Source organism: Setaria italica, chromosome V (assembly GCF_000263155.2).
Source record: "Setaria italica strain Yugu1 chromosome V, Setaria_italica_v2.0, whole genome shotgun sequence".
Lineage (NCBI taxonomy): Eukaryota > Viridiplantae > Streptophyta > Magnoliopsida > Poales > Poaceae > Setaria > Setaria italica.
The window spans coordinates 42217062-42226424 of NC_028454.1; the positions used below are offsets into that span (position 1 = coordinate 42217062).

The following is a 9363-nucleotide window of genomic DNA, read 5'->3' on the forward strand; positions in this document are numbered from 1 at the left end:
CGGGGGGGGGGGGAGAAAGGGGGAGAGAGAAAGGGGAGTAAATGAGGGTAGGGGGTAAAGAGCACCTCATAAGCAAAATAAGCAGCTCTTGTGTTGCTTATTTGCTTATAAGAAGCAACCCCATAAGCAACTCTATAAGCAAGACTGATTGGTTCATAAGCAACTTATTTGCTTATTTTTAAGTTGCTTATGCATAAGCAGGAGAAACCAAACAAGCCCGTAGCTTCCTTTGAGTTCGTGCCCTCTTGGAGTCCTGGTTGTGTGTGCCAAGCGCACGGATCAAGTTGGCCACTAGTGGCACAGGCAAGACCTAGGTCCTGTTTGGCAACTCTTGCTAAAGTTTAGCAGCTAAAGTGAAATTTTAGTTGCTAAATTTTAGCAAAAGCTGTTTGGATACTCTTGCTAAAAGACATTTAATGAGCTGTAAAAAGACCTATCTACCCTTATTAAAGGTGCGCAGGAGAAGGAAACAAGCAATAAACAAGAGGTATAGTTGTCCAGCCCACCTTTTAGTAAGTTTTAGCAACTAAAAACTTGCTAAAGTGCTAAACTTTAGCAAGTTTTAGCAAAGGTGTTTGGCAGTTTAGCAGCTAAAAGTTACTAAACTTTAGCAACTAAAGTTTAGCAAGGTGGAATCAAACACCCCCTCATTGATTAGGTTCCATGGAGTGAGGAGGCACGCTGGCACGGGAATACAGCCATACAGGATGGTGTCGCGTGGTGCACAAGTACTAGGCAGGGGGGAAGGCATGGGCGCCTGGTCAAACCTTGTTGGTCCAGAACTCCAGCTACCTAGCTGAGCTGGGCAGAGCCGCAGAGGAGCACCTGCCTCATGTGCTGCCCCGAGAGGCCGAGACGAGTGCTGCCAGCATCTAGCGTGCCAACTTGGAGCCAACATACGGCGCAGCTAGCAGAAATTCATGGGCGCCAGGCTGCGCGTCGCGTGGGCGCCATGTGCCACGGCCGGCGCCAGGATGGACGCCCCCTGCCCGCTGGATCTGCAGCAACAGCGCCTTGTCTTGTCCCATTTGTCGTCTGATACTCCGCACACTGCAGATGATATCGTGAGTTCTCGTCGAGGAAATTGTCAAATTGGCCGGCCTTCCTCCTGGGAGTGAAGCGGATGGCGGACGGGGAGAAGCGAGCGAGGCATTGATGCCGCGAGACGACGAAGCAGCTAGCGGCTAGCGGCTAGCGGCCAGCGCCCGTACGGTGCCCGCTGCCGTCTCGTCGCGCTCATGATCGGGGCCAGTTCATCCAGCGTGGACTCGAGGAGCGGCAGGGAACGTGCGCGCGCGGGCTCTGTGGTCCACGGCTCTGGGAGTCTGGGAATCTGGTGTTTAAGTAGGAAACGGAGGAGTGATCAAGTGGAGGCTCTCGGCGCACTTGGGCCGTTGGGCGCGTATCGGCTGCCCATTTTGTTAGCGCTGCGGCATGTGAGGAAACCGCACGCCGCGCGGCCACGTTCTGCGTCCTTGTGGACACGTGCTCTCTGTCACGCAGCAGGTCGCAGAATGTGCGGCGGGCGGCTGCGCTCCGCAGGTCGCAGGCAGATGGTTTCCATTTCGAGCCCAACACGACCACCAAAGCGACCAACCGTGTGATGTGACGGTGTGAGAGAACGAATGGGCAAGGTCAGTCGATCTCGAGCTAGTCGGTCTGAAATTCTGAATTCTTTCCTACTTGTCTCCCTTCGAGACCGTGAAGAAGTGGTTTCACAAAAGGAAAAAAAAAAGGCCCAATGCTCAAGAACCCAATGTACATATGGCCCATGTATCTTGTTAGTGCATTTAATTTCGTTGGATCTTAAGAATGGAGGGAGCACTTATAATTTTAGGAATGAATAGGAAAACAAAAATGATCATCTAAAAGAAGGAAAAGAAAAAAAAGGGCAAAGCTTTTTGAAGATGTTAAACAGATTTCATACAAAGAAAGTAAGAAATAATGTACAAATTTACAACGGTAAGGACTTCACGAGCTGGACGTCTACAGCTGACATGCAACACAAGATTATTCACTTATTACCCCTTTTGCATAAGGGTTCTGATAGTCAACCCCCCCCCCCCCCCCCCACCCACCCACCCCCTTACAGGTTCTTGTTTATTTTGGCCTGGGAATGCTGGGTAAACGCAACAGGAGTTTCGCACCAGCCTGACCACTAGATTGTTACAGTTTTGACATGGGACGGCTCAAAGTTGCTTCAATAGTTCCGTGCGGTTCATCCGTCGGCAAGTACACATCATCAGCAAACTGTAAAAATAAACAGATATATATTTCAGTTTAAGCAGATATGAAATTGAAGAATGCCCAACATAAACAGCTTGCCGAAACATGTACCATTAAAAAATTGAACTATTTTGGCTCGTGGTATTATGGCGGCACAGGTATTAATTTGACGCAAGAATCTAACAATGGTTATATGGACTGCAGCAGCAAAAAGTTATTAGGAAAAAAAATCCTATTTGGTAACAAAAATATTATTAATATTATTGTTGGAAATGGTTGTTTTCTTAATCGAACTGAAGCGTCATTTTCAGTGCTGAATCTCGTTTTCCCCCTCTGTTTAGCCCCAAATTGGGTTTAGATGGGTTCCAACACTAACCAATAGAAATAGAGCGCAAGAATTTATGTGAACTACAGCTGAGATGACGCATTTTATTCTGGAGAGTAATTCAATAGGCAGGGAGGAAACAATGATGTCTTACCTTCACCAATGGATTTTCTTTGCTCCCCAAGTTGACAGGCAGAAAGTGAAGATTCGGCATTCTAAGCTGAATTGATGATATGTCTGGGAACCTTTGAAATACGCATGAATATTCAGTGTCACCCATCAAAAGAAAATTGTGTGCATATTTTACGGGGCTGAAAACAGGAGATATCAAAATTTGAGTTATATACCTCGTAAGAACTTCTTTGGCCATGAGGTATAGTGTATTCTGTACAGAAGGACTATACACACCAACATCAGGGGGGCCAAAGAACGTATCAGACAGAACTTTCTTTACATCCTGGTATCTTTGCGTAAAGCAGAACGGCTTTGACGGGAGCTGCGAAACATGTTCAAAAGGATACCTGGATACAGAAAATAAAAGGTGAACGGAGAACACCATAACATATAACTGGATAGGCCCTGCCTCATTCTTGCTATTTTACAAAGCAGAAAGTTATGAATTGTATCATGAGATCCTATCAGCTTGAATTTCCGAAAGTAGAAGGTAATGGCAACAATCTGAACTACAATAATTGCTTGACCAGGACATCCGAAGAGCATTGTTTGTCAACTGTATGTAGATCCAACAATTTATAAATTTAAAGATGGTCCGAGAAACTGACTATTTTTTGTTTTTGAATATTCACTATTATTAATGAAGGTTAAGTAAACCAACAGTATATCTATTCATATTTGATACAGTTGGCAATAGAATTTCTCAGTAGACAGGAAGAGAGTCACCTCCACCAAGCAGTTACTTCTGTTGCTACTATCCTTTCTCTTGTATCAGGAAGAAGTCTATAGCGATCCGTCACAAACCCTTCAAAACCAGACTGAGAAAAGATAGTCAATTTTAGCATATAACGCTTGCAACATAGTTCTCGATACTGGAGAAGAACTCTAGTTCATCTAAGACTTTTATCTAGTGAAACTCAAGCCATCGAAGTGCCAGCCCATGAGAAATGTATTAAATCCCTGCAATCATCACATAGCTTACAACCTCCATCTTCTGTAGGACTCTTTCACAACTCAACCAACAAAAGCCACAAGGGAAAGCAGAACATGAAGAAACTATTATCAGGGAAGCGTAAGACGTAGCATATTTGTTCCTGTATAAATCCAGTTTGAGAGTGAATTGCACTAATGCATGTTCCTCTATGCGACAACATCCTGCCAAACCAATTTATTCTCCCCTAGGCCCACCTAATGCCAATTAGGTGCTACCTGCTTGACTAGCGCCTAGTGCCTATGGGAACACCATCTGTTATCAAATCTATATCACAAGTTCAAAACACAATTCATAACTTAAGCAGGCTAGGATGCAGTACCACACTGGCTAGTCAAGCTCAACCAGAAAAGAGGAGCTGAAGATAAATATGGTGTAGATTTATATGTGAATGATGGCCCTAGTACCACAAAAAAAGAATTTGAAGAGATACCTGAGTTGTCTTTAGCAGAGAGTACCCTTGGATTCCGGAATTTATAAGCAAGCTTCCAGATTTTTTCACAATGACTTCTGTGCTGTGCTTCTCAACACCAACTTTGAACCCTATAAACAGTGGTGCATAATGTAGCATTATCAGGTAACTATGGAAAGATTCATGCATAAGTGTTCTCAAACCTTATATGAAATTCGACATTTGAAAGTTAAATAAATATGAGATGTTAGATAGGACAATAAATGTCATTCAACTATATAGTAAAATAATTGATTCTTGGAGTAGATGAAACAGAACTGTCTGCATCACATTTTACCCCTTGCACATATACTAATGGATACAGCTTGCGAAGAATCCAGGTATAGGTGGGATCCTGGATTCCTGGTATGGACCACAGGCTAATAGTAACAGGTCAGTTTTACCTAATTTGGAACACATTTGGAAACTGAAAATTACTTCAAAAATCAAAATGCTCTCATAGTTAGTATTAATGATCGGTATTATTAACAAAGAAAATTGTCTAAAAGAATTGGAGATGGAACAAACTTTGCAATTTATGTGTGTGATTAGCGCCCATTCAACATTAGTTCTTTCAGATATCTACTAGAAAAATCTAGAGCACCCTAAGATGTGAGCCAGTGTGTTAAGTTCTGCTCCTTTGAGATTCCAACATATTTCAGGGATTAAGACGGGGCGTCACAATCAGAAAAAACTACAAAGTTGTTGATAGTGAGAGTGACACATAGATGGAAGTTATGGAAAAGAGAGACTGCATTTTCAGCATAAATTGCCTACTGACCATTGACCCCACTGCTGCAATTCATCTCACTTGCACATGGGGCCAGTACTAGGCTGGTCCTTGCAACAAGAGTTATTACAGAAGACGGAAGTGATCGGTGACTCACACCCAAAGATGCCAAATGGCAAATGAAGATTTCAACAAGAGGCATGAGGATGGGGAGCCAAGGAAGATTTCTAGAAGGTTGGACATATTTGCTTGTTCTGTCATGATCGTGTTGTACAGCAATTGCGTGAAATTGAATTTGTAACCAAAAATGCAAGTTGGGCAGGTCCTAAGTATCCATCATACTATTGGAAAAACGCCATACAATTCATTATCCAAATGTTCACGGCTCTTCCTCATCGATAGGGTTGTCAATCAAACTGTGATGGGAGCCAAGGAAGATTCCTAAGAGGTTGGCCATATTTGCTTGTTTTGTCACGATCAATCGTGTTCTACAGCAATTGCTTGAAATTGAATTTGTAGCCAAAACTGCAATTTGGGCAGGTCCTAAGTATCCTACTATCGGAAAAACACCATACTCTTCATTATCCAAAAGTTCGCCGCTCTTCCTCAGTCAAACAGTAGGGATAACCCCGAGAATCTTGCTCACCATGCGAATGAGGCTTTCCGTCGACAACCACACGCTCCCATGGGCGCTCCACGATGGTCACCGTAGCCTCCGAGACCTGCCCGAACACGACAGCACGAAATTAGAAGACCCGTAAAATTCCCCCCTTCAGCAGCAAATCCGGATACAACAGGTTCCGAGATTCTATACCTGAGGGTACAGCGAGGTGAAATGCCTTCCAAGAATCACGGCGAATTCCTCCATGGACACCACTTCCGTGCACTCCTTCGCCTTGACATACACCTGGCGGAACGAAATCATCAGCAAACGAGCCGGCAGAGCCGATTCGGCGGCGGCGCGAGAGAGAAGGAAGTAAAGAACGAGTGGGGGGAACGCACGGTGTTCTTGATGGAATCGGTGGCGACGATGGCGGAGTTGTCGCTGGAGGTGTAGGAGGGGAGGCAGTCGGAGACGACGCTGACGGCGACGTTCCACTCGACGATGATGTCGCCCCCCGCCGCGGCGGGGCGGCGCCAGACGCGGGAGACGCGGACACGGGACTTGCCGTGCCGGCCCTGGAGCTCGAAGTTCCCGGCCATGGCCGCCGCGGGGATCTGATCTGCTATGCCGCGAGGGCGTGCGGGTGCGGTGCGATGCGATCGCTGGCGCTGGTGGTGTCCTGTACTCGTGCGTTGTGCCGGAGTGGTGGAAGCCGTGCGGTACGGGGGTGCCTTTTTGTAGGCGTGTGTGGTGGGAACCAGCTGCGGCGGTGGAAAGTGACGTACTCCACGGACGCTCGTGCTCTGCTCGCTTGCTCTGGAGTCGTGTGTATCCGCAGGCTCGGAGCCTCGGAGAGAAATCTGGATGGGTAGTTGAGTCGATGACAGATATGGGCCACACGTCGGTCGGGCAACTCCGGCTTACCGGTGTGGCATTGTGGCAGCTGCGGACGCACACGCTGTCTATTTCAAAAACGCTAGCACCTGTCGATATTTGATACTATTAAATATAGTTTAATTATAAAATTAATTGCACAGATGGAGTCTAATTCGCGAGACGAATCTATTAAAACTAATTAGTCCATAATTTAATAATGTGGTGCTACAGTAACCATTTGCTAATGATGAATTAATTAGCCTTAATAGATTCTTCTCACGAATTAGACTCCATCCGTGCAATTAGTTTTATAATTAGCTCATGTTTAATTCTCCTAATTAACATCCGATATGACATTGCATGATATTGCTAAAATTTAGTACCTTGTATCAAACATACTAAGTTCTGCTCTGCTCCGTGTTCAGATAAAATCTTGAATTTTAAGGACACTCAACCATTTTAGGCGCGATATTTCATATTTGACAGTTTGGATGAGCTCGTGGAAGAGCTTGCTGTGAGAGGGAAAGTAAATTGACTCAGCGCAGAACAGGCAACCAAACGTGATCTCCGACCGACCTAGCTGAACACAGGAGCAAAGCAAACAAAAGGCTGCTGCAGCCGGCGAGCCAGGCCAGCTGGAGCTTGCACCTGGCGTCCGAGCCAGGCTGCGCCCATCCGGTAACCAATCAGACCACCCCTTTTGTCTTTTGTCCTTGGCAAGGCGCTGCTGCGTCAAGGGCTCAAGGCTGAATCACGAACACTGGATAACGATCACAGCGCCGAACTGTGTGATCGTGTCCTATACCCGGATAACTCCTATACCCAGCAGAAAACCCACTGCTCGCACTATCGCACACAGTTTTCGATCCCCCTGCCCGCAGTTTCCAGTGACATCCCACTGTTTGTGCTTGCTTGTGTCCAACGCGTTAGAATGCTGACGAGTGCTGCTTCGAGGTTCGAACAGGCAGTAGAATGCTGACAGGTTAATTTACCCATGAATAGCACTAGAGGCCAACGCATGCTGACTGCTGAATCATCTAGTGATTATCGACCATCACCCATGCTGATGTGAGCAGCGGCTATAAAATTCCAAACTCTTGCCGCTTGAAAACCGAGGTAGAAACCCACCCAGAATTTGGAAGGAGAATGCTGATGACGACGCAAGTGTTTTCTTTTTCCCATTCTTGTCGATACTGATCGCTTCTCGGTAAATTCTCTGGGCTTCTTAAAATCTTGCCAGTTGTCGCATTGGTTTTAAAAGAACTTCGACGACACATGCATGATTGTACATTTCTACAAGCTTAGTAGGATTTTGACAACACAGGTGCAGAAAATAGCATCTCAACTACTCGTTCCTCTCCAAAATGTAGATTGTTTTAACTTTTATAGATACATAAACTTTGTTATATATCTAGACATAATCATATAATCATATATTTAGGTGTATAACGAAATTAATGTATCTTGAAAAAATCAAAATAATCTATATTTTAGAATGAAGGGCGTAGAAGGATCTATATATTTAAAATTACTCCACCGAGTGTCTGAATCGGAAGCACATGGCTGCTGGCTACTGCTGTTTGAGCTTCGAGAACAGCATTGCCCGTCAATCGACACGCACGCGCATGAGAGCTGGCAAGAAAGGTTTGGGCCAGTTCTCCATGTCACCACTGGTGATGGTCATGAAGATGCTGAGAATGCGGCTACAGGGAATACGCCAGCGCTTACTGAACACAAGAAGTAGTAGGTGTGCTTTCTGTGTGTATGACAAGTGGGCCCTGCGTGGCTGCGTGTCTTTGGTATCGATTCAGACAACTATCTTCAATCCAATCCAGAACTCTGAACTTGAGGTCAGGGCGGCGTTCGTTCTCCTGTAGTCCTCCTCACTGTCGAGATCTTCTCTTTCTCTGTGTAGTCCTGCCGTGCTTCCTCACGCCCGGGCCCAGTCTCGCCGGCAGCTACATGACACTGCCGACGCCGTCGTCCTGAATGAAATCTTTGCCAAACTAAACCAGCCAATTTCTCCGTACGTATCATTATGTCCTTCTCTTGACAAGAACGTCAATGAAAAAAAAAAGGAACATTTGACCTCACAGGTAGCTAATGTTTATGCACGGAAACGCAGACATGCAGACCGACAAAGTAGACCACAAACAACCAAATATGTAACGATAGATATTGATCCATATAGTAGACAATTAAAAGTTGGATTGATTTTTAAGTAATTGGTATACAGCTGAAAGGCTAAGTCTGACTAGAGATTTGACAGCCTTGTAATTTGTAAAGCACCCGGTGAGGTTAAATAGGCAAATCTGCAACCAAACAAACGCCTTCTTGGATGAAACAGTCCCTTGAGTGTAGTACTAGACTTCGACAAAACGACGATCCAGCCGCTCGAGATCCACTGGAGCGAGAAGGGACCAACCAACGGTGATTTTGATCTTACAAAAGCCAAGATCGCATGTATCATAACTGACGCTGTCCTTATTTGGCACGAAAGCAACCTGACCTTTCGCAAAAACAGATGAGTTTCCATGGCCATCAGCTTGTAAAACCACTATATCAACTTCCAGCGCTCCGTATAGTTCCACAGAAACAACCCCTCTTGAAAGCCCAAACACACCAAAACCACCGATAGGCATTCCTCCATCTCGAGAATCTACGAGCACAATATCCCGATCGAGACTGGTCGTGCGTGTGACAACAAGTCCTCGGAGATGATCTGGCCATGACCCATAGACAACTTCGACACGGAAATAAGTAGCCTCAACTGATCGAGAAAGCAGTGCAAATGTAACTTCAAGCTCGCTCCGGTTTCCATCTAAAGATTTTGTAATCATGCAAGGAGGATAACCCAAATAGCCACAGGCATACTGGGAGCATAAAAGACACTGATGAAGATGAGCATTTTATCTTCAGACTCAGTTATGCCCCTTGCTTTCAGTTGAACTTCAAATACAACCGGATTGATCAACACAACTGCACG

The 9363-nt window shown here is 45.4% G+C and overlaps 1 protein-coding gene across 1 annotated transcript; it reads right to left on the minus strand.

The window, feature by feature from the left end:
• Positions 1 to 1880: 1880 nt before the first annotated feature.
• On the minus strand, positions 1881 to 6214 carry LOC101785812 (uricase-2). Its single transcript, XM_004970632.4, has 8 exons — positions 5900 to 6214; positions 5712 to 5804; positions 5544 to 5619; positions 4150 to 4259; positions 3452 to 3543; positions 2899 to 3072; positions 2706 to 2796; positions 1881 to 2250 (listed from the first exon to the last, which is right to left on the minus strand). Exons 1-8 carry the CDS (start codon positions 6098 to 6100, stop codon positions 2167 to 2169), a joined length of 921 nt encoding a protein of 306 aa, XP_004970689.1. The 5' UTR covers positions 6101 to 6214; the 3' UTR covers positions 1881 to 2166.
• Between the last annotated feature and the right edge of the window lie 3149 nt (positions 6215 to 9363).

Bases quoted from the DNA above. Each gene is read 5' to 3' on its own strand.
- LOC101785812 (XM_004970632.4), bottom strand. From the start codon at position 6,100: ATGGCCGGGAACTTCGAGCTCCAGGGCCGGCACGGCAAGTCCCGTGTC. The intron at 4,260-5,543 runs GTGAGCAAGATT...CACTGTTTATAG, and splicing joins CGGAAAGCCTCATTCGCATG to GGTTCAAAGTTGGTGTTGAG. The intron at 3,073-3,451 runs GTGACTCTCTTC...TTCTGTATCCAG, and splicing joins GAAGTAACTGCTTGGTGGAG to GTATCCTTTTGAACATGTTT.